The following is a 25,250-nucleotide window of genomic DNA, read 5'->3' as shown; positions in this document are numbered from 1 at the left end:
TCATGTTCAATCAACTTCTTACCAGCCTTTTTTGAACATGAATTTGTTGATTATTTGAAAAGTTCTATTTGTATGATAAAGTGGGCACTGTGCTATTCCCCTCAAATTGCACTAAAAAAGTCTCACCAATATTTGTATGATGTTCCATGCATACACCTTCATATCAAATTGAAGCCAGAGTCAACAAATAGCTTCCATGAATCTATAGTTTCATACAAATTTGAATACGACTTTTGCAAGTTGTGTCAATCCTATCTTTGTTTTTGTTTTTTTTCACATTTGAGATTCTATTCCTATTTTTTTAACGTAATCGAGTGATGGAGATTCATGTTTTACTTTTCCTCCTAAACCGAGAATTACTCAATTTTTTTGATGCAGACCTGTTGCTTTTGCTAAAAGCTTCTCTATATTACAATATAGAATCTAAGGAGAAATAATAATGGAACTTCTATGAACTTGTTAAATTGAGAGGGTAGTTGTCAACATGACTCACCGTCACCAATCTAAACGAAACACAGTCAAGGTCCATGGAAGTTTCTTTATAAATTATATGGCAGCTCCTCACTTGGTTTAGCTTGCGTGTCATACACACAAAAACAGGACACAAGCAATGTCCCTATTTAGTAGCTAAATTCCACGAAGCTACACTAGCATCATAAATTCATAGGAATCCATTAACACTTCATTTGGGAGTTTTTAAAAAAGTGAAATAAAATTGAATGAGTAAATCATTAAAAAAAACAAAAAACAAAAGTGAATTGAATTGAATGAAATAGAATGTATTCAAATAATGAAATTTATCAAGAAATAATAATGAAACTTGTACCAAAATCATTTTTAAAGAGGAGATGCCTATGCTCTAACATTAATCCTACAACAGTAAACCTATGCTCTAATACCAATTGTAAATTAGCATAGGAAATACCTCCATATTAATCTTCGAAACAATGAGCCTATACTTTGATAACAATTGAAAAATCACTATTTAGACCCCTAATTTTGCATCAATCTTGGAACCAGATACTTTTTTCAATTTGGCATTACATTCTTCAACTAGTTCTCCTTCCAAGCTCTTGACCTTAACCCTATGGAAGAAATTCTCACTCTTAACTTCATCTAGCAACTTGTTGGTTCTTCAAGTTTCACATCTAAGTCCTCTCACGTTCAAGATCATTTAATTTATCCAAGGAATTTTCATCAATTCTTCTATATTTTTCAACTAACTTATTTGGATTCATCAAGTTTTACAATAAAAGATTCTTTTTCAAGCTCACATTTGCTCAAATTCTCTGGGGATTTCTTAAGAGCGTTTCTTGGATTTCGTTAATTCCCTAAAGAGATTGTTACCAAAAATTATAAGACCATCAATAGAATTGTTTAGAACTACATTATCACAATCATGAGCATAATGCCTCTCAACTTTATCCATGACGCCGAACTTAATTCTATAACAGTGAACCTATGCTCTGATACCTTTGAAAAATTGTTGTTGGACCCCTATACGACTTACAATCAATTATAATAATTTAACCAATTATTCGATCAACTAATTAATCAGTCAATATTCAAGCACAATATATGGATAGAAATTTATAAAGCAATAAAGAACAAATATACACGCACACTGAGACGAGATTTATCCATGAAGTGGAAAATGAAAAATCCAACAGAGAAAAACACTCCAGGCCAAGTCTAACTCACCAAATCCACTATAAAGATTGTTATGATACAAACTAAATTACTAAACCTCCACAAGGAATAGACATTATATCTAAGCTCTTTGCTCCTGTTGCAACAGTTGAACCAGCCTTTAAACTTCATGGTAATTTAGTGTCCCAAATTGATCGCTGACCAATAAACCAAACTCTTAATTACTTCTAAGCCACTTGAAGATTTTGCAACGTCTTTGTGATTTCACAGCAGCAATCCAACATCATTGGTTGTGAATCTTGTGGTGGTAAACTCCTCTCAAGTATATGGCAATTGAAGAGGTTGAAAGATGATTTGGATTTGGTAAGGTTTTCTCAATAAAATCAACTGCCATATCTTTTTTCTCTAGAATATCAGGATTATTTTCGTTCTTATAAGGTAGACAAATCAACGGTTAATTGGTTATAACTAAATCGAGAAAGCAAAGTCAGTTGCTTTCCATAAGAGGTTTGCTTGACTGAAACTCAAACAAAGACCAAGCGAAAATTTTTGTTCAATAAAACTTTAAACAACTTGATTTTAGATCGATTGATCTTGATTATACTCAATCGAAATTCTCCAAACGAGCACAGTGACAGCTCTCAGTTTCTACTTCATCCTTGATTACAAGAAATGGTTACAAATGACATTGAAAATAATTAAATTGAAACTTTTGTCTTTACAAGTAAACTTATGTAGAAATTGCAACCAAATTTATTATGGAATTAGCAACACCTAAAATACCTTTCACTTTTCCATGTGAATCAACCAACTAACATATCACCTGGTTTGCATTTAAAATTGAGTTGATTGACTTGATTCACCTGATTGAATTGTCGAGCAAGTTGGATTTAAGCTGTCTCCTACATCCGCTAGTGATGATAGGAAAGGCTTAGAAGGCATTTGTAAGCATTCAACTTCTCCTACAAGCATTTCTACAACTTTGTTCATTGAACAACGATCACTAGGCTTCATCTGTATGCACCATAATGCAACTATGATCATCTTATTAATTGTTTTCTTCTCCTCCTCTGTGGCATCTTCCATTATTATGTCATTTCCTTCACTAACTTGATCATAAACCCAAGTTGGAAAATACATTTGGCTTGAATGATCTGCTAATGCATTAAAGTTCTTTCTTTTGCTTGCCATTTCCAACAATAACATGCCAAAACTATAAACATCAGCTTTATAGGAGACGCCTCCAATGTTTTTATAGAACAACTCTGGAGCCATATATCCTAGTGTTCCTCTTGCAGCAGTCAATGACACTATGCTATCATCTGCAAGATAAAGTTTTGCAAGCCCAAAATCAGAAACTTTTGGAGTGAAGTTCTCATCAAGTAGAATGTTATGGGGCTTGATATCAAAATGTAGAATTTGCATGTCACATCCTTGATGTAGATATTCAATTCCACGAGCCACTCCAAGAGAAATTTCATATAATTTCTCAATACTTAAAGGGATTCTTTCTTCTAGAGAAAAAATGTATTTATCTAGAGAACCGTTAGGCATGAATTCATATATAAGGGCGCGCTTTGGTCCCTTGGCACAAAAGCCAATGAGTTGCACCACATTCATGTGGTGAATCCTTCCAATTGTTGCAACTTCACTGATAAAATCTTGCCCATTAGCTTTGAAATTATCTAACATCTTAATAGCTACAAGTCGACCACTTTGAAGCTTCCCTTTATACACAGAGCCATAGCCTCCTTCTCCCAATTTATCCTTAAAACCTTTGGTCATCTTCCTAATTTCTGAGTAAGAATACCTAATTGGCATGAAGTTATTTTGGCTTTGCAGAAATTCTTCGACAGCGTCATTTGTTGATAAATGCCTCCTACGCCACTTATATATCAAAAGGGCAACCACCCATGGAGCCCCCAAGACCATTTTTGCTGTAAGATATAACAATACTGTACAGGGACATCACCAAAAAAACTATGAGAAAACAAATTTCTTGTTGCACTTCTTTTAGCTATTTTAATTTTTAGTTGAAAATATGGTTGAACTAAGAAGTAAGTGCCTTTCTAATTCAAGTAATTAAGCACATTATGTGTCGTTTCCATTTAAATATCACTAAAAATTAATTACATCTTGTTTTCATGGTAAACTATTCTCAAGCACAATCTTAAGGAATGATTTGCTAATAAAAAAAAATTGAAGAAGATCTAAGGAGATTTAGGTTCTTATCGATGTTTAGTAGTAAGTACCAATTATAAGCTGCAACAACAAAAAAAAAAAAAAAAAAAAAGTTGAAATTACATTTTGCTAACTAAAGATGAATTAGGGAAATAAGTGACAAATAACTTGAAAAGTCTAGGCTTAATAAGACTAATCTAAAAATAATTTTTTTAAAAAAAAACCCTATAATTGGGTCATGCTTAACAAGAAATATAAACAACCGTAGAAATCTGTTGACTTTATATATTAAAATCAATCTTACTCAAGGCTCAAGCCCAATTCTACTCGGAATGCAAGTCAAAAAAAAAAAAAAAAAAAAAAAAAAAAATCAATAAGTCTACTTGAATGGCAAGTCTCATAACCATGGTTTAATGTATGGCCGGTTAGAATTTAGCCTATTATATTAAGGGAAATGAGAGCAAATTTTAATCAGAAGAAATGGTTTTCTATTGTTTGGTTGTTGATTTTTGTTTTTTGTTTTATGTTTTCAAACACACCAAAAAAACTTGTCTTGAGAAATAATTCTCGTAAATGATTTTCTATTGCTTTTTTACCCTGAAAAACTTTTTTTTGGAGATGCATTCTATTCTATAAGTTTTACCATTATTTTTTTTTTCCAACTAAAGCATCACAACCAGCAAAGAAAACCTCCTTATCAAAAAAAAAAAAAAAAAAAAAATTGAAGAAAAGAAAAAGAAACCTCTAAGTTGTTGACAGTGGTAACCACGGGCCCACAAAGCAAACCCACCCCATCAAGAAAGCCACACACACCACTACACACTCTTAGCATGATGATTGCTCCATAAGTAAAAGTCCTTATAGGGTGTGGAGGGGTAAGAATCGTGCCTCAAGTCTCCAAAAGAGAGCTTCACACATATGTACATTTAAATTGTGCTAAAGAAAAAAAAATTTCTTGTATATAAGAATTTTTTTTATAAAAAACCCACAGACCTATAACAATCTAATTAACTTGTGCTCATAAAACCTAGACCAGTCCAAATTTCGTGTAAATCTTAAGAAATTCGATTATCTTACTTTTCATTTTCTTAAGCCTAAAAGATCAATAACCGATTGCCCAAGTACATGGTTATTCATCTACTAGTGTCATCTTCACAATCAGACACAATTACTCAATGCAATTCTATGTCATTTTTCATTCTCTATTATCTTTATCCTTCAAACAAATTTTTTGAGATAGAAAACTCACCAATAGATAAATATTCTGGATATGGAGGTTGCCTTCCTGCTTTTTCAAAAAGAAAAGAATAACATCAGTGTTTGGAACTTTAAAATTAATTTAACTTCTCATTATACGAAACTACAGTAATACTGGATAAATATTCCCTAGCATATCTAATACATTGGAATGGATTGGAAAATACACCAAGAAGCTATATTCTAATTAAGAAATTCAATAATTTTTACTTTTCATTTTCTCAATCCTAATGGTCCATTTAAATTGAGGGGAAAAAAGCGGGAGTAGAGCAGACTTAGCCGGAAATAAGCCTGTTTCCGACCAATTCTACTCTACTTTTCTCTACTTTATTTGGTTAGAGAGATGGAAAAGTGAGTGGATAGAAAATGGTAAGAGATGGAAAGTGAGAGGATAGAAACAATTTTTTTTTTCCCTCGTGTGTATTTAATTGGGGAAGGAAAAGTGAAATGACAGAAAACTTTTTGTTTGGTTTAGAAGAAAAATAGGATGATAGAAAAATGAATTTGTATAAATATGCTTATATGTCATTAAAAATGATGCTTAATTTTTTTTTAAAAAAGGACAAACAACCAACCAAAAAAAGACAATTACCCAAGTTTATTAAAAAAAAAATGAATATCATGTCCCAAAAAAAAAAAAAAAAAAAGAAGAAGAAGAAGAAGAAGGAGAAGGAGAAGAAGAAGAGCAAAGCGCCTACTGAGCGAAAAAAAAAAAAAAATACAAAAAACAAAAAACAAAAACAAAAACTAGAAGAGAGTTGAGATCAACCAATTGTCCGAGTATATATATTGTTGTTCTTTTACTTGTGTCGTCATCGTATCAGGCACAATTACTCATGCAATTCTATTTCATTTTGAGATAGAAACCTCACCTTTGAAAAAGTAATATAGAGTTACTAGCCACTCTGCATTTTTGACAAAGGAAAAGAATAACATCAGTACTGTTTTGAACTTTAAAATTAATTTAGTCATTATGCTGAAACTACACTAGCATGTATTTCACATTGGAATATGGATGGGGTATGCATCAAGAAGCTTTCTTCTTTAGAAATTCGATAATTTTTTACTTTCATTTCCTCAAGCCTAATAAAAGATTGTGATCATCCAATTGCCCAAATAAATATGTTATTCCTCACGTGCAATTACTCGTGCAATTCTATATTATAGTCGATTCTATATTATCCTTCAAACTACTTTTTTGAGATAGAAACCTCACCCGCAAAGAAATAAAGTAGTCTTCTACCCAATCCTGCATTTTTGACAAAGAAAAGAATAACATCAGCACTTGGAACCTTAAAATTAAATCAAGTAAATTTCGATAACATCACCAAGAAGTTTCTTCGTATAGAAGTTCAATAGTGAACCAACACATGAATGGATAGTGACGGGATCAGAAATGCAAGACTAGTGCAGAAAGAAAGAAAGGTGCAAGAGGAAAATAATGGTCAACATGTAAGGTATTTAATTAGAGAATGGAAAGTTTATGCCCTTTCTCGCTTTTATTTACCCACCTATCTTGCTGTCGCATTCAACACGGTTCAAGTCATTGCGGTAGCAAGAACTCCCTATTCCACAATAACTTTCACAAATAACTCGGATCCATGAAGGCTCAAAACCATATACCAAATCATTGTGGATTTCTGAACAGGAAATATTTGGATGATCATTTCCTGGCCGCGATGTCAGAACCATCTGCTCTAATCTGCACGAGTCCTTCACATCCATCACTCTTGCATCAATTGTAACATATTTATACCTCTTGGAATGAGAAATAGAAGAGTTGAAAGAATACTCTCCATTGTCAATGCAAGTAGAAGTATCCAAATAGAATGGAGTATTCACTGGTCTTTCACAGCTCATGAAAACCATAATCTTGTAGTTTGACAGGTAATACGACGGAGCGATCTGTTGAGAACGCAGTTGAGATCTGAAATTAAATGGATCTGAAGAATAACTCGGAGTGGAGAAGTAATTGTCCTTGTATATACCTGAGTCCACCACCCGGATTGTGTAGTTATTGTAATTGATTTCCTGTACATAGTATTTTCCAGCATATATGTGTAACACCGTATGATTGCTCTCACACGACAGTTCATACCTTGGGTCGCCGCAGGTTTGTGGATCGCTCTTCAATCGAAACGGATAGCTTATGTTCTGGATATTTCCGCAGGAAGAAGGGGCACACTGATGAATACTATTCTGAGTACTGCAAGTTTTATGGACTAGTACAAAAACAGTAAGGGCAGTGAGCCCTGCAGTGAAGGGTAATTCTCTGATCACCATTTATGACAGAGTGAAAAATTTTATCAGCTACAAACTAACACAGTTGTTGACAAAGATTACTTATTTTTCCGGTCTTTTAGAGTATCATCAATAAAATAGTAGTAGAATAAAATTGAGGAAAGGAATTAAAGAAGAGAGAAAATATATTTTTCTGTTTTTGCAGAAAGAAACCAAAAGAAGTTTCGTTACAATGGGGAGTGGGGACAGTATCACCGACACCGACAACAAGCTATCAACGTAAGCACATGCGTCTTTATTTTGAAATTTACAAGTTAATAAATTTAAGGACATTTTAACAGGGGCACTTAAGGTAATTGTTAATAAATCATAATAGGAAAGTTTTAACATCACTGCATGGGAAATATAAAAAGATGTCAAAATCATTGTTTCGATAAAATGTTTCTAAAAATAATTCATAAATCAATGTTCTTAGGACATTAATTAACATTTCTCATAAATTTAAACATTGACAAGTTAAATTAAAGTGTCAACTAACAAGAACTTTGTACCTCAATTAAAAACATGTGCATGTTAGAGATATTAGCCTAATACTCAAGGCCCAAGCCCAATTTATTTATTTTTATTTTTTAATGAAAGCCCAATCTTAATTGATGAAACAAAAATTGAATTCATTTAACAAGAGAAAGGTTTATTGTTCCTTAGTTGGAAAGATATGTGGCCATCATGAAATAGGCTATTACATTGAACCACATAAATCTCATGTATCATTTTTTTTCTTCTCTTTTATGCTTACATTCACATTATTTCTATAATTTCCAATTTATTTAACATGGTATTCGAATGGCTATGGTTAAGATAGCAAGCTTTAATACCTATTTGCTCTATGTGTAACCAAATAATAGTGAGTTTATGAAAAATAGAAAGACAATTACAGAAGGAGCACAAATATTTACATTGTTTGGTCTTAATCCTACGTCCCTAAGTGGCATCCATAAAATTTTTTTAATAATAAAACAAGGAGATTACAAAAGTGATACAAAAGACACTCAAAAAAAAAAAAACCTAAATCCCAAATATAGCTAATTAAGGTCAAATGCATTATGTGTTGGCCAAATTTGTAGCGAAAACCTTACTTCAAATATAATTGAGTTGAATTTTTTAGTGTCAAGATTAGCATTTGAAGATACACATTGAAGACACAAGAAATCAATCAAAATTTAAAGTTTCAATTGCCTGAACTCCAAGTTCAATTCCAATTGACTGATCAAGCCTCGGGCAAACTATTTTTTCAATTTGCAGGGCCATGATCATGACTAGAGACTTGGGGATCCATGTAGTAGGGTTCCAAAATATATTTATAGAAATATTAGGTTATCATAAACATAAGGAGAACATTCCATGAATAGGAGATGTTGTTGCAACGACTATGTTCCAAGGGTTTGTACCAAGCTTCGTCTCCAAAACTAAATTGAAGATCAAGAAGTGTTCTTAGTGAAGTTTTTGAACAAGACTATTGCAATTAAGCTATTGCTGTGGTGAGTTAGACACAGAGTGAATATACATGCATCATCAAAGAGATTCACAAGACAGAAGAGTCTAACAGAGTTTCGTGTGATCATGTGAGAAAGTTGTATTGTATTTAGCAATGCTAGGATTGGGATTTTTTTTTTTTTTTTTTTGGTAAACTTCCATTTTGTCTCGATGAATTATTCAATTTAGATGGTAAGCTATATACAACCTGTTGTGTTAGGGTTTTTTTCTTCATAACTATGTTGCTTGTATCAAATTTACCTCCCGTTGCGTTTTATTTTTGTGATATGGTTGCAACCATCAAATGCTAAATTGGACCTTTGCATAATTAGAATAATTAATCAATTTTAATAATTGATCAAAATCAACTCGGGTCTAAGGGCTTGTTTGGATTAAGGGGAGAGAGAGGGGGAGTGAAAGGAAGTAAAGTAGAGTTAGCTGAAAATAGGCTACTTTTGAGTCAATTCCAGTCTATTCTACTCTACTCACCCTCCCACCCTTCAATCCAAACAGACCATAGATTTTCCAACACAGCCAAAAAGCTCTCTTAAACAAAAATAAAGAAAACTTTATTATATTTAACCAAAGTTGCACCACACCCATTAATTAATAAGCCGCAACACAAAAATATATGTAACTGATGAAAGTCGGGTAGGTATGAGAGCAATCAGAAGTCAGCAAACTAAATCCTCAACCAACTATGTTGAACAATACCACTAGGACTCAATCAAATATGTTGAACAATACAACCATCGACAAAGTCTCAGCAAAATAAGTCTTCAATCAACTATATTGAACAATACCACTAGGACTCAGTCAACTATGTCGACCAATACAACCATCGACATAAAAAATCGTTACTTGGCTTGAATTTGTCAAGTTGTAATAATAATAATAATAATAATAAATTAAGTTATTGTAATGTCGGAGGACCAAAATCATAGTCAAGCTTTATTTTATCTTTTTTTTTTTAATATTATTATTATTTTTTTAATCCAGGTCTGTTTTAAACTTTATTTTATCTTAGATATCTTTTATCTTTTCTCAAAAAAAAAAAAAAAAAAAAAAAAAAAAAAAAAAAAACTTTTATATTTAAGTATGGTCTATGGTCCCTCTCAAAAAAAAAAAAAAAGTATGGTCTATGGAAGAAGATAATGAGCTTAACTCTAACATTTTAGATTTATATTTTACATGAAAAGTTAACCGTAGAAACTAGAAAGGACTAGTTATCATAAATAAGTTTACTGAATAAAAAAATCAATAATGCTAATGCCACATACTTTCACATAAACTTTGTCACAATTGTCTTATGTAATAGATTGTAATTGGCTATCTATCAATATTATATTGAAACATCATTTTTTTTTTCCATTACTCACCGTCTACCATGTAAGAGAATTGTATCAAAATATGTGTGAAAGTGTACGGTAATAACATTATCAACAAAAAATTTCACAAAAAAAAAATGATAAATATTGCACCAACCATTAGTCATTACCTATGATCTCAATAGGCAGACAGCTCCCCTTAATGAATCTATTAATAATATAAGTGCATCCCAAGTGTGTGTATGGCAATTGATAAGTTAGTTTTTTGCTTAGTTAAATTATTTAGTCTCACAATAATGGGGGGCCCAAGGGGGCCAGGCACCCCCGACCTCTTGCGGGGGTGTGCATGGGCCGGATTGGGTCGGGTTGAAGGGATTTTTTGACCCAACCCATCATGGTAGGTCAAAAAAAATTCAATCCAACCCAACCCATCACATAAGTCCAACCCAACCCACATTCGTCAGGTTGAACCCATGGGTTTGAAAAATTATTATTATTATTAAATTGAGTAAAAAAAATATAAATATTAATATTTAAAAAAAAAACACAAAGATTAGTATCAATGTAACTCCTGTTCGGGGGCCTTTTTCGGTTGCCCAGCCACATGTGGTCCGTTGGAGGGATGACCTGACTAGGCCTGGGTTCTTTTTGGGGAGTTGCGTCTAGAACTCAACATTGGGCCACGTGGTCCAACGGCTACTGGCGTATTTCTAAGCCTACAAAATCATTAAGGCCAAAATCTAAGAATCACGATAATAGTTGAGCAAATATGTAATATGTGCTTGATATGATAGCTTTGATTAGTAGTTGTAATGATGGTTGAAATAAAGTAGTATTTATTTAGAGGTAAAGTAATCATGTACTCAATGATGTAAATTTAAAGATATGGAAGCAAAGTCACTTATCTTTGTATGGTTTGTAGCCTAGCTGTATAACATTAGTGAGCTGATAGGATTCCAGCAGAATGCCAGTGGTAGAGAGGCAGTTTGCCATGATGACTTCGAGATTGAAGGGGAAAAATGGGTGCAACTGGAGGGAGAGAAAGTATGCCCAGCTATGTGTAGGGGCTGGTTAAGCTTGCTCCTTTTATTATGCATTTAAATGAGTTTCCCCTTTGACAATGCTCTTTTAGTTGTTGTAAAGTTATGAATAGTGTTGCCTTCCATGGGAAAGGGTTTTTGTATGGAGTATTTATGTCTTTTTAGAGAAGGACTTTATGTAAGAAGTAGTTGTGCCTTCTAAGAGAAGGGCTTTGATATGAGATCTTGGTGCCTTTTAGGAGAAAGGATTTACTAATAGAAGTTCATGTCTTCCATGAGAAGGGCTTTTAGTATGAGTATTTAATATCTCTTGAGAAGTGTGGAGATTGTAAAATATATAAATGTTTTGTAGGATGTAGTATTTGTAATATGTATGATATATGGAAGTATGAGAAATATGGAGGTTAAAGATAGTAAAAATATGAGATTATAACTGCTGGAGAAGTTGTAGAGATTGCTTTCTAAGAGGAAAGATTTTGTAAGAGAAGAGTATAGAGATGTGTTTAGGTATTTGGAGATAGGAGCAGTAAGATAGGTGTGGAAGAGTATGGAGAGCGAGATAATGAGTATATGAGAGTAATAGTATTGTAGTGTGTTTAGCAAAGCTGATGGGATTTTCTACTGAGATTATATGAAGGCTTACGAATGGCATTTATGAGCTAAGGGCTGAAGAGTTTAGTTACTAATTTGGAAACTAAAAAACTCAGAAGTTCAGAACTTCATTAAGAGCTTCAGAAGATCATTCGAGGGAGAGAGAAGTTTATAAGGGAGTTCTTCTTCCATTGGTGTGCCCCCTTGAGGTGTTGATGAAGGGTTCCCTTTAGCTGAGTTTAAAGGGGTATTTTAGCAAAGAATATCAGCCAAAATCTATCCCAATGAATCTTCAGAAAATCAATCTTAAGATTTGGCCAAAAATGATATATTTAGCTTTAAGGTGTTCTTGCTATTTTGGGTAAGAGCTGCTGGGGAAAGAGTAGTAGAAAAGGAAAGTATTTTAGCAAGGGAAAGGTAGTTACTTTAGTTGGTTTTGGTTTTAGCCAAATGTGGAAAAATCAGTAATGCTCAGGCTGTTGGGTTAGCTGTCACAGCTGTTCTGAAAAAGCTGTCAAAGCTGTTTTGAAAAAGCTATCCCAGCTGTCAGGAAAAAGCTGTGACAACTATCCTGAGACAGCTGTCACAGCTGTCATAAGACAGCAGTTTGCTTTGGGCAGAAGCAAATGAGGTCAGTTCAGTGATTTCAGACTGCTGGAGAGGTCATCTCATGGATCTAGCTGAAAAATGGTAAGATCTTTTTCAAGGGTATCTTGCTATTTTGGGTATAACAGCTGGTTGTTGGGATTTCAGCATTAAATGGCTGATGATATCACTTCCAGCCAGGTATCAAGTGCTGAATACACTGCTGGGGTTCAGTTGAAAATGTTTCCTTTTTAGGTGTTTGTGTTTTTGGTGCAAGGTTCCGTTACAACACATTTATAGTAAGTAATAGAAGGATTGGTTGAAAGTTAATGAAGCTTTAGAGATTTGGTCAAGACCTCTTTGTGTTGTGACATAATCTTAGTGAACACGAGGAGTATTTAATGCTCTGCTCTAGCAGCTGGCGGAAAAATATATGGTCTGATTGTGGTAGACAAAAACTAGGTATCAGAGATATCATAAATATTTTGTATATAGTTAGAGATAAAAGATAGCCAATCAGATTAGGCCATGAGTTTGAGTTAGATTTTAGCTGAAAGTAGTAATGTAGTTTATGTGGAATAATATAATAAAGTTTCTAAATTTGTATAACAACAGTTGGTGATTGAATAAACAGTTATCTTCCCAACAGTTAGATGGCTGGGGATATTGAGTATTTGTCACATAATGAATATTAAGTTTTAGGAAAAGAGCAATGGAGAATTATATCATCTAAAGTGCTATGTGATAAGAGATGATTACCATATATTACTCGCTACACACGGACTCGTCAGAGTTTAGGGAGTTGGGGAAGGCACGCCAAGCAACATGTCTCTTTTATCAACTTTAAACCGCTGGAGCTTTACTGAACATACCTCTTGGCCCTCCAAACCACGACTCCCAAAGTTTCCCCAAAGAGACTTATGAGCTTGGATCATAAGCCGAAGATGAGATGACATACCTCGGGTTTTATTGTCATTTTGTGTAAATATGAGCTTTTGTTGAAGAAGCTGTTTGCCATGAGTGTAAGAGAGGTAATATGGGCCGTGAGCTTTGATTTATTGCTTAAGCCCGATCCATATGTTGATATTGATGATGTCGTGCGGTTATGATCCCAATTGATGAAGAGGAAATGTGGACCATAAATCCGCCTCTTGAAGTAAGGATCTCGCGGGCCATGTGAGCCTAATCCATGTAGTTGAACGAGATATGAGCTTATTTTGGGTTTTAAATAGATTTACCCAAAAAAATCAATAATATGTTGTTATGGCATAGGTTGCCAATGAAGTAATGTCACGTGGGCCGAAAAAATGGTCCTCAACAACTCCTTAAAGGCAAACAACACTAATGACTAAACAACAATAGTAATTTACTAGAGTTTGTGTGAACTAATTAGCTTTCATATAGGATAGGAAGAGCTAGTTATTTTAAAAAATTTATTAATTATATAATATAATATAATATATATATATATATATATATATATATTAAATTAGTATTAGTAGGAGGAACTGAGGAAGTGCTGCTCTACAGTTGTTTTTTTTTTTTAATTATTAAATATATAATATATATATTTAAATATATATATATATATATATATATATATATAAGTGCCCTACAGTTGGTTTTAAACAAAAATTATTAAATATATAATATATTTTAAATATATATTAAATATGGGTGGGTCGGGTTAGGTTTGGCGGGTTTGTAAATTTATGACCCAAACCCAACCCGACCTGCTATAAAAAAAACTTTTGTAACCCAACCCAACCCACCAAGCCCTAAAAACCAACCTAACCCGACGGGTCGGTGGATTTTCTGCACACCCTTTCTTGTCCAAAATTTTTTTTTTTTTTTACTTGTTATATTTTTCTTTTTTTGTAGTTAGGCCCCTTCTTATAAAACCTTAGGCCATATTCCTCTCCAATCAGCCCAATGAGCCTAGCCCAACTAACAACCATCCAATCCAAAAATTTAACAAAAACAATAAAAGCATTCACAATGATGATAGTATTTTAGGAAAAAAGCTATTTTACTACCAAAAAACCAAAAGAAACATGTGTTATTGAAGAAGTTAAAGCTAAATGTTTTGCAACTACAGTAAACTGGTATTTAACACTTAACTGTGGCAAGTTTTTAAAAATAAAATACAATATTTTATTACAATTCTCTCTCTTCCTTCAAATGAAAAACTTAAATTCTAGCACATTATTTTATTGAGTTATTTATATTATTTTAAATGAAGTGGTAAAAAAATAGAACATTTGATGTTGGGGGTACTGTAAAGTAACATGGTAAAATAGATAAAATGGTTTTTTGAGGTGCTGAAAGCTAAGAGCCTGTTTGGGTAAGCTTTTTTCATCACTCAATTTCCGTCACTCAATTTCCATCACTCATCACTCATAACTCATCACTCATCACTCATTTTTTCACACTCATTTGGCAACATCACTTTTATTTTCATCACTCAATTTTTTCACACTATTCATGGGTCCCACACCTGTCAGCCAGTACAGTTTTTTTTTTTTTTTTTTAGTACCCAACTCACCGAAGCTAATATATATAAAAAAAAGAAAAGAAAAAAAAGAACAGCCAACCCAGGAAAAGAAAAAGAAAAAGAAAAAAAAAAGAACAACGCCAACCCAAAAAAAAAAAAAAAAAAAAAACCGAACTGCCAACCCAGGAAAAAAAAAAAAAAAAAAAAAACTGAACGGCCAACCTAGGAAAAGAAAAAAAAAAAAAAAAAAAAAAAAAATCAAACAGCCAACGCCAACCCAAAAGAAAAAAAAGTCAAAAGTTGCGGCTGTGGGTCCCCTATGTGTGTTTAATTACAATATTGCCATTGAGTTATGAGTTATGGAAACTGAAAACAGCCAAAAGTTATTTTCAGTTTCCATAACTCATAACTCAAAAATCAGAGAATTGAGTGATGGAAACAGAGTTATGGAAATAGAGTTATTGTTTGCCAAACAAACTTTTTACTATGGGTCCCACCATTTTTGAGTTATGAGTTATGGAAACAGAGAATTGAATTATCAAAAAACTCAATCCAAACAGGCTCTAAATATTTTAGCACCACTACTGTGAATACTCTAACATATAAAAAAAATTAAAATAAAAAATCCTAACCAACCTAGTATTAAAAAACAATATAATTTTGTGTTTCTTTTTGTTGATAGATCATTTTATCTTAATGTATTAAGAAACAATGATTTTGTTTATTTATAATTTATTAATAATACACTGATACTCTTTTTTTTTTTTTTTTTTTTTTGTTTTGCTTATACTTTAGTCTCTTCTAACTTGAAATCTTAGATCTCCCTTATCTCACACTACTTTTTATCTTAATTTTAAGTAAAAAATAAATGGCCTTACGAAGTCAACCCGAAGCTACCCCCAGCCCCATTGTTGAATTTTCATGGCCAATCCATGAATTTTCAACCTGGTCTCTTTGGAAAAGTCAAAAATGGTTAGTGGAAAAAATAAGTTTGTTTAGAAATCTTGGAGATTGGGAAGCTTTTCAGACCATTATGGATATTTCTCAAGGAAAGGTTTTCTCTTCCTTACTGTTGTTTTTGCTTTTCATTGTAGACCTTGGAGAAGGCCACAATAGGTGTCCCCAATTACGGTGTAGAGAAGATGGCCCAGCCATACGTTTTCCTTTCCGACTCAAAGACAGGCAGCCAGACCAGTACTGTGGCTATCCTGGCTTTGATCTGTACTGCAATGATAAAAATGATACGGTGCTTGAGCTGCCTACTTCAGTAAAAGCCTTTGTTAAACACATTGATTACAAATCTCAGTTAATTATAGTAACTGACTCAGATAATTGCTTTCCACGGAAAATTCAGGGAATCAATTTATCTTCCCCTCCTTTCCAATTCTACGACCGCAAAGTCGATTATTATCTTTCTGACTATGGCCTTTTCAATTGTACACCAGAAACAGATACAGATTCTTCTGATCTGATCCCTTGTCTTAGTAGCAGTCGCCACCCAGTTTATGCTTTTTCTTCGTTTGCTTACGTCGAACGGGTGCCGATATTATCATGTACAAAGATGTATAGCGTTTCATCAGTTCCATCTGATATATGGAATTCTCCTTTTCTTGAATTGACATGGTCCGAACCGGCCAAGTGCGGACGCTGTGAAAGGAAAGGCAAGAAATGTAGATTCCAGAATAATAGCACTGATTTCAACATTGAGTGCTTCAACCCCGAAAAAAACAAAGGTATTGTATTCTACCCAATTTCCACTTTTATTATCACCACAAGTTCTTCACGTTTAAAGCCTACATGTATTGATTTGATCAAGCTTAGTTATTTAGAAAGGGAGCGGATCACATGCAGTTTTAGAACTAGGTTTGTGTCCATCCATCAAGTTTTTTTTTTTTTTTTTTTTTTTTTTCAACTAAATAAAGAACATTATTTTAGAACTAGGATTGTGTCTCGAAGGAAATTATTATGCGCTCAAGAACTATAACGACGTGCCACTCCCTCCATCACGTTAATGTAAGATTTACCACAAATTTAATTAATAAAACAAGCTATTAGATGAGAAAAGAAAGTATAAGTTATACTTCCAAAGTATTAAATAATTACTTGCATCTCAAAAAGAATTTAATACTCTGATAGCTTATTTGTTGAAACCAAACCTAGGGGTATCAACATAAAATTTACCTAAAAAGATTAGCTTTTTTTTTTTTTTTTTTTTTTTTTAAAGGAGACTGAAAGGACTAGAAGTGTGGTAATTGACTAATTGAGGGAAAACCATTGCTAAGCACATTTGATTTGGTAGAAGGTTAAACATGTGGACACAATAAGCGGGCCGGGAAATCTTAAAGCAATATAACCTTGCTAATAGTGATAAAATTTTACACAAAATTATCCTTCGTTTTCCAATAGGTGTAATTAGAAGCTGATTATGTTAAAATCTTTTACAGGTAGATCAACAATAATAGTGACTACTGGTGAGTTGTTCTTTAGCCATTTGTAAAATATACTCTATATAATTTTAGTTTTCTTCACTCACGAATTAATGTTTAATATGTAGTTTCCTTCTTGGGGTTATTTCTTTTGGCACTAGCGGTTTATGCATTCTACCATGTATATCACTATGACAAAACAGAAAAAGAAAATCAAGCAAGGATTGAAAAGTTTTTGGAGGATTACAAAGCTCTCAAGCCCACAAGGTACTCATATGCCGATGTTAAAAGGATTACAAATCAATTAGCAGAGAAGTTAGGTCAAGGAGCTTATGGAACAGTGTTCAAGGGTAAGCTTTCTAGCGAAATCTATGTTGCCGTGAAGATCCTAAACATTTTCAAGGGAGATGGGGAAGAATTCATAAATGAAGTGGGAACAATGGGTACAATTCACCATGTTAATGTGGTTCGCTTGGTTGGCTTTTGTGCTGATGGATGTAGAAGAGCTTTAGTTTATGAGTTCTTACCAAATGATTCACTAGATAAGTTCATTTCCTCAGCAGATTCTAATAGTTTCCTTGGTTGGGAAAAGCTACAAGACATTGCTCTTGGCATAGCAAAAGGAATTGAATATCTTCACCAAGGATGTGATCAACAAATCCTCCATTTTGATATTAAACCTCATAATATTTTGCTAGACCAAAATTTCAATCCAAAAATTTCTGATTTTGGTCTAGCCAAGTTGTGTGCAAAGGATCAGAGTGCAGTGTCCATGACCGCAGCCAGGGGAACCATTGGCTACATTGCGCCTGAAGTGTTCTCTAGGAACTTTGGGAAAGTGTCTTACAAATCAGATATTTATAGTTTTGGAATATTGTTGCTTGAAATGGTTGGTGGGAGGAAAAATGTTGATGAAAATGTGGAGACCACTAATCAAATATATTTCCCAGAATGGATCTACAATATATTAGAGCAAAAGGAAGACCTACGAGTCTATTTTGAGGATAGTGGAGATGCTAAAATTGCAAAAAAATTAGCTATTGTGGGACTTTGGTGCATCCAATGGCACCCAATAGATCGCCCTTCCATGAAAGTCGTGGTTCAAATGTTGGAGGGAAAAGGAGATAAGTTAACCATGCCTCCTAATCCCTTTGCCTCTACAAACACGACAAGAGTCGATGCAAGTATGCCTGCAAGGCGTCTAAACCAAGAGTTAGAAGTCATCCCAGAATTAGACTAAGTATTTGAATGACAATATAAGTTGTTGTACTTGAGGATTGAAATTATTAATATTGTAGTCATTGTAGAGAGAAATTTTTAATTTCCTTGCTGAGGTAAGAAAAAATATAAGGTTTAAATTTTTATATTTTATTTTTATAATTTTCACAAATTTTTTTTTTTTTAAATAAGACTTTATTCCTTATTTTGGGGAGTTTTTAAGAGTAGTCAAATTTGAACCCTTATATGGAATGGTATAAATTAAGATTTGTTTAAGAATATTTTTTGGCAAAATTTCTTTTCTTTTCTTTTTTTGTCTAATTTTGTTCATAACAAGAATGAAGTTTCCTAGTCGCACTATGACTTCCTTGGTACTTTCCAACATAACTTAGGAGTGGTATTATGGGTACTATAAGTTTTACTATATCGAACTTATAAACTGATATTTCACCAATCATAAAGAAACAATTCAAATATTCATTTACAAAGTGGTTTAAGTCCATCAATCATATTTATTACCACATCAAATAAATTGCACATATGATGTAGAGGGAAACAATAAGGGCAATCTGAATAGAACTTACTCAATTTCGTACTTAGCAAGTAACCCTCATTGTAACTATCAAATTATCAACAACAAAAAAATTCTTAAATTTACACAACCTCGCTTCTTTTTTTTTTAATACAGTGATTGTTGGCGGTGGCGGAATTTAAATCTAATGTCCTTGATAATAACACTATGAGGTCTTAGTTTAGCTACAAAGTTCCTAGCAATTCAAGTCAAATAATACATAAATAATTAAAATTATATAGTTCAAAATTGTTAATTAATCTTATCATTACCACAAAAAACAAAAAAAAAAAACAAAACAAAACAAAAACTAGATGCAGGGCATCAATCTTGACAGTTGCACATTTGCAAGTAAAATATAAATAAAATTGGTTCACCTACAAAAGATAACTAATTATTTAAATCTTCAAAAATAAAACATAGTATATTGGGTAAAGAAAAATAATTAAATAATTATTATGAACTCCATTTTAATATACTTAATATTAGTTGTACATCTAATAACAAAAATATTTATACTTGAGAATTACACATTAAGCTAGTGAATAATTTCTTTAGTATTTTCAATTACAATATAAAATTTTAATATAATTTTAGTATACAATAAAAAGGGGTCAATAAAGAACTAAAATTTTATAATTACGACTATTCTTTTAGTGGCTTAAATATTACCTTCAAACCCATAGAACTAAGTTCGAGTACAAATCAAAAGATAATTTTATACTAAATAAGAATTTTACCTTAAATACTAAAGTTTTTTTTTTTGAGCAGACTTCCATACTAATGTCAAAAGAAATTAAAAAGAAGAAGGCCCAAAAATTAATAGTAAAAAGGTTCATGTGTTAGAAAGGGAGTCAAAGGAAGGGAGCGCGGTTACTTTTGTATATGGTAGTGACGGCAATCACAAAAAGAAAAAAAAAATTATATCTTATAAGCAATCATATCCCATGTTTACCAAAAAAAAAAAAAAAAAATCATGTATCCAGTAATTAATTTATGCACACACACAAAAGACCGATTGGTTAGAAAGGACCTGTACGTTTCAAACTGGTCACTTTGTCATGTTCAATCAATTTCAAGATGAATTTGTTGACTGTTATTTGCGTGATAAAGTGGGCACTGTGCTGTTCCACTAAAATTTCGCTAAAAAGTCTCACCGATATTTGTGTGATGAAGTGGGCGGCTGTTGTGCATGATGTATCCAATTCAAGCCACGAGTTAACACATAGCTCCCATGAAGCTACAGTTCCATACAAATTTGAATACGACAGTCAAGCAAGGAGTATCATTCCTATGTTTGTTTTTTTATCAAACGAAAATAAAAGGAAAAAAAGAGAAGAGAGAAATGTTATATTTATAATATTTTCACAATAAATCTTAAATGTTAGGTTATAATTGATTGTTATTAGTATAAAAAAAAAAAAAAAAACATTTCAATTGTAGGTTCAAATTAGAACTAGTGAAAACTTTACACCTAAGATTTGTTGTAAAAATATTGTGAATGTAACACTTCTCAAATTAGAACCAGTGACAACATTCACACCAGTTGTGTTGGCAAGTTTTTACTAGTTCTCGTCTAGATCAATCACAAAATCATTTTTTTTACTTACTACTATGAATTTGCCACATCAACATATAAGAAAATTTTTGTCAAATTTTTTGTGTCAATAGATTTTCTATAAAAAAATAACTAAATAATTCTACAAGTTTAGTAAAACAAGAATGCAAAACTTTACAACAAAAAAAAAAATTGCAAAATTGTAATTAGTTATTTTGCATCTGAAAAATACAAAATTATAGATAGTTTATATAATATTTAAATACTTTTTCAAAATGTCATATTTAAATATATAAAAAATCTAATTTAGTTGTCAATTTCTCTTTTCTTTTCTATTTTTGTAACTAAACAAATCAAGAAGAAGTGAGTTCATAAAAGACAAAAAAAATGTGCATTCCAATTTGTTCAACCAATAAAGTTTTTAATAAAAGAATTGGGGTTATCTTTGCTTTTACCAAAACAATTTGAGCCCTTACATGGTCTAATTCGGTTCATAACACGAATGAAGTTTCCTAGTCACACTAGGACTTCCTTGGTGCTTTCCAATATAACTTGGGAGTAGTGTTACAGATACTATAAGTTTTACCATATTGACCTTATAAACTGATGTGTCACCAATTATAAAAAAACCATTCAAATATTCATTTGCAAGGTGGTTTAAGTCCATCAATCATATTCATTGTCACATCAAATAAATTGCACATGTGATATAAAAGGAAATGATGAAGGCAAACTGAATGGAACTTACTCAAATTCATACCTTTGTTTTTTTAGAGAAAGTTTCAACTTATGGCATCTGCTTCTGATGATAGCTCTATCATCAGACTAAGACACCAATCGGTATTTTGTATAGCCGGGAATTGAACCTCAAATCTCTTATTCAACCATCAGAGACTTTATTTGTTGAGCTAAATGGATCTCATAACTCAATTTCATACTTAGTAAGTAACTCTCATTGTAACTATCAAATTATCAACCAAAAAAAAAAAAAAATCTTAAATTTACACAACCTAACATTTTTTTTTCAATACAATGATAGTTTGGGGGGGGGGGGGGGGGTGGAGTTTAAATCTGATGTCCCCGTTAAAAAACACTATGAGTTGCTAGTTTAGCTACAAAGTTCCTGGCAATTCAAGTCAAATAATACAAAATAATTAAAATTATATAGTTCGAAGTTGTTCACTAATCTTATCATCACCACAAAAAACCAAAAAAACAAAAACTAGATGTGGAGCATCTAATGTTATTAATCTTGACAGCTGCCCATGTAAAATATAAATAAAGTTGGTTTATCTACAAAAGATAACTAATTATTTAAATTTTCAAAAATAAAACATAGTATATTAGGTAGAGAAAAATAAGTAAATAATTATTATGAATTGCATTTTAATTTACTTAATATTAGTTGTAGATCTAATAACGAAAAAAATTTATACTTGAGAATTACACATTAAGTGTCCGTTTGGCATGATTAATTTTGCTTACTTATTTTACTATTCAGCTTATTTTTGCTATTGTTCATGGGTCCCACTGCACTTTTTGGTATTATTCATGGGTCTCACTATACTATTTCAGTTAAATTTTACATTTATCTACAGTACTTTCAGTAAAAGATTTTCAGTTTCAAAAAAATAAGCGGATCCTAAATTGACCCTAAGTTAGTAAATAATTTTTTCAATATTTCCAATTACAATATAAATTTTTAATATACAATAATAATGGGTGAATAAAGAACTAAAATTTTATAACTACAACTATTCTTTTAATGGATTAAATATTACCTTCAAACTCATGGAACTAAAATCAAATGATAATATTTATATTAAATAAGAATTTTACCTCCAATACTAAAGTGAAAAGAAACAAAAGAAAAAGGCCCAAAAATTAATAAAAAAAGGTTCATGTGTTAGAAAGGGAGTCAAAGGAAGGGAGCACGGTCACTTTAGTATATGGTCCTTTAGTGACGGCAATGACAAAAAGAAAAAAAAAAATCTTATCTTATAAGCAATCATGTATCCAGTAACTTTACGCACACGCACAATACAAAGGGCCGATTGATTAGAAAGGACCTGTACAGTCCAAACGGGGGAAAATGATTTTTTGTAGAGGACCAAAAAAAAAATCAGTACTGGTCCCTTTGTCATGTTCAATCAATTTCAAGATGAATTTGATGATATTATCTGTATGATAAGGTGGGCACTGTGCTGTCCACTAAAATAGATGAATTTGATGATATTATTTATTTATTTGTAGGATAAAGAGGGTACTGTGCTGTTCCACTCGAATTGCGCTAAAAAAATCTCACCGATATTTGTATTAAAAAGTGGGTGGCTGCTGTGCACGATGTATCCAATGAAGCCACGAGTCAACAAATAGCTTCAATGAAGTCAATAAATACCTATTTTTGTTTTTTTTTTAATCAAATAAAAAAAAAAAAAGGAAAAAAGAGGAGAGAAATGATACGTTTATAATATTTTCACAACAAATTTTAAATAATAAGTTATTGCTAACTATTATTGTTGGGTAAAAAAATAATTTAAATGATAGCTTCAAATTAGAACCAATGACAACTTTACACCTAAGATTTGTTGTAAAAATATTTTAAATGTAACACTTCTCAAAAAGAAAATACACAAAAAATTTCACAATATTTTTCGCATCAATTGAGTTGGCAAACTTTTATTAGTTCTCATTTAAGTCAACCACACAATCACTTTTTTATTTACCACTAAGAATTTGCCATATATCAACATATATGTAAAATTTTGTAAATTTTTTTGTATCTATAGACTTTCTCAAAAAAAAAAAAAAAAAAAAAATTCTACAAGTTTAGTAGAACAAGAATGCGAAATTTTAATTAGTCATTTTGCATCTGAAAAATACAAACTAATAGAGTTTATGTAATGTTTAAATATATATTTTTTTAAATGTCATATTTAAATATATAAAATAACTCAATTTACTTTGCTTTATGCCCAAATGCATCAAATTTTGCACGGACGGATGTAGATCCCATAGCAAACAACTGGAAAAAATATATAGAGATCCATCAAAATCAAAAATAGTTGGCTTGGGTTTACCATTATCAGTCCTGCCATGCTTTTTTTTTTTTTTCAGGCTTACACCTTGTTGGTAGATGAGAAAGAATCTAATGCATTGACATTCTCCTCTTTAGAGTTAGCACATCCATGTGGTTTCGGACAAAAACATCTTTTGGGCCAGGTTGTAGCCCAACTTTTCTTGTTCAATTAATTTCATTCCAACTCTTTTTTTCCTCCTTGTGGAATTTCATACTAGGTCTTGGTTTTCCTTGAAACAACGTTATCATTATTGAATAAATGAAGCTTCCTTATCTTTTTCCATAGTCCCAAACTTGATATGAACCAAATTTAAAGATAAATTTATCAACTCTAATTTTTTAACAATTGAGTCAACTAGAATTCATGAATTTATAAACTGCTTATTTCCTTTGAAAATTTGATAATAGGGTCCAAGAGTTATGTAACTCAATTGATTCCACTTGGTGTTTTAAAGTTTTTAATGAAGATGTTTATGATCCAAATCCTTCCAACTTGACTATCAAAATATAAAGACATCTTTATTGGAAACACAAAAAAATATCAATTACATTACAAGCTTTTTATGAATTTATTAAATTTATTAACTATAGGGTAAAAAGCTTATTGGATGGTAAGAGGCTCACCAACAATTTGGACAAGTTTGGTGTGGAACAACCTGAAAAATAGCTTCTATTCACAAAAACTTGAAAATGACTTTTTGCAAGTTATGTCATGTCATCCCTATCTTTCTTCTTCTTCTTCCTTTTTTTTTTTTTTTTTTTTGGATAAACTACAATATATAATAAAAATTAAAAAACAAGAACAGATAGCAATCACCCTTACCGATAGAGTCTAAAAACTCTTGGTATTAAAGCAGAAAGATTCTTTAAAGACTAGGGATAGTCAATCACCCTATCTCTCTTTGTTGCTTTCTAAAAAGAACATCAATTAAAAATACAACTTGAGGCCCTACATGTTAAATTAAATAGCTCAGTGAAAAGTTCAACACGTTCAATTAAATTAAATATCTCACTGCTAAATGCCTAAAACATCAATAAAAAATACAATGGGTCATATACCACGTAAGAAAAGTTGATCAAATTCTTCATTATTCAACCATAGGAATATTAGGTAACTTGTAGCTCAAATTAATCCAAGAAGCGACCGCTTCCCACCAACCTTACAAAAAGAGGCCCATAACAAGTTTGAGAGCAATGAAAGTTTACACACTGAGGTAAAAAAGAAAATCCCTACACAAAAAACTTTTCGGTATGGGCTTTCTATTTTTCTATAACGGGTTGTAAGGCTCAGTTTATGTCTAAGTTCTTATGTGTAGACCAACCTAGAAAATAGTTATATTTGTGAGTAATTTTCACTAAATGGCAAAAGACTTCTTGAGCCACCTGTATCTGTGAGTAATTTTCACTTAATGGCAATAGACTTCTAGAGCCAGTTGGTGTCTGAGATTTCTTCTAAATGAGTAAGTTTAAGTTTGACTATTATTCACTCTTCCTATGG

General features: G+C 32.0%; 4 protein-coding genes across 15 annotated transcripts in view; 2 read left to right on the top strand and 2 right to left on the bottom strand.

Annotated features, from left to right (window-relative positions):
• The window catches only part of LOC126698107 (rust resistance kinase Lr10-like), a 144,189-nt gene that overhangs the window by 57,571 nt on the left and 61,368 nt on the right, over window positions 1-25,250 (bottom strand). The gene's annotated exons all lie outside the window — the stretch shown is intronic.
• The window catches only part of LOC126698100 (rust resistance kinase Lr10-like), a 96,141-nt gene that overhangs the window by 29,613 nt on the left and 41,278 nt on the right, over window positions 1-25,250 (top strand). The gene's annotated exons all lie outside the window — the stretch shown is intronic.
• LOC126698093 (rust resistance kinase Lr10-like) lies at window positions 2,327-7,505 on the bottom strand. Of its 5 annotated transcripts, XM_050395088.1 has the most exons (7): window positions 7,187-7,324; window positions 6,600-7,076; window positions 6,305-6,337; window positions 5,961-5,993; window positions 5,081-5,119; window positions 3,884-3,912; window positions 2,327-3,606 (listed from the first exon to the last, which is right to left on the bottom strand). In XM_050395088.1, the coding sequence occupies exons 2-7, from the start codon at window positions 6,955-6,957 to the stop codon at window positions 2,485-2,487; spliced, it is 1,614 nt and encodes a 537-aa protein (XP_050251045.1). In that variant the 5' UTR covers window positions 6,958-7,076; window positions 7,187-7,324; the 3' UTR covers window positions 2,327-2,484. The 5 variants fall into 5 exon arrangements, with proteins under 5 accessions (XP_050251045.1, XP_050251041.1, XP_050251042.1 ...); XM_050395084.1 differs by having other exon boundaries at window positions 6,600-7,505; XM_050395085.1 differs by having other exon boundaries at window positions 5,081-5,116; window positions 6,600-7,505.
• On the top strand, window positions 15,795-18,758 carry LOC126698096 (rust resistance kinase Lr10-like). Of its 3 annotated transcripts, none has more exons than XM_050395093.1 (3): window positions 15,795-16,633; window positions 17,345-17,371; window positions 17,488-18,758. In XM_050395093.1, exons 1-3 carry the CDS (start codon window positions 15,934-15,936, stop codon window positions 18,564-18,566), a joined length of 1,806 nt encoding a protein of 601 aa, XP_050251050.1. In that variant the 5' UTR covers window positions 15,795-15,933; the 3' UTR covers window positions 18,567-18,758. The 3 variants fall into 3 exon arrangements, with proteins under 3 accessions (XP_050251050.1, XP_050251048.1, XP_050251049.1); XM_050395091.1 differs by having other exon boundaries at window positions 15,796-16,633; window positions 17,455-18,758; XM_050395092.1 differs by lacking the exon at window positions 17,345-17,371 and having other exon boundaries at window positions 15,796-16,633; window positions 17,455-18,758.

Source organism: Quercus robur, chromosome 9 (genome assembly GCF_932294415.1).
Source record: "Quercus robur chromosome 9, dhQueRobu3.1, whole genome shotgun sequence".
In the NCBI taxonomy this organism is placed as follows: domain Eukaryota; kingdom Viridiplantae; phylum Streptophyta; class Magnoliopsida; order Fagales; family Fagaceae; genus Quercus; species Quercus robur.
Note: the sequence above shows the minus strand (reverse complement) of the source record. Positions and strands in the feature narration are given on the sequence as shown.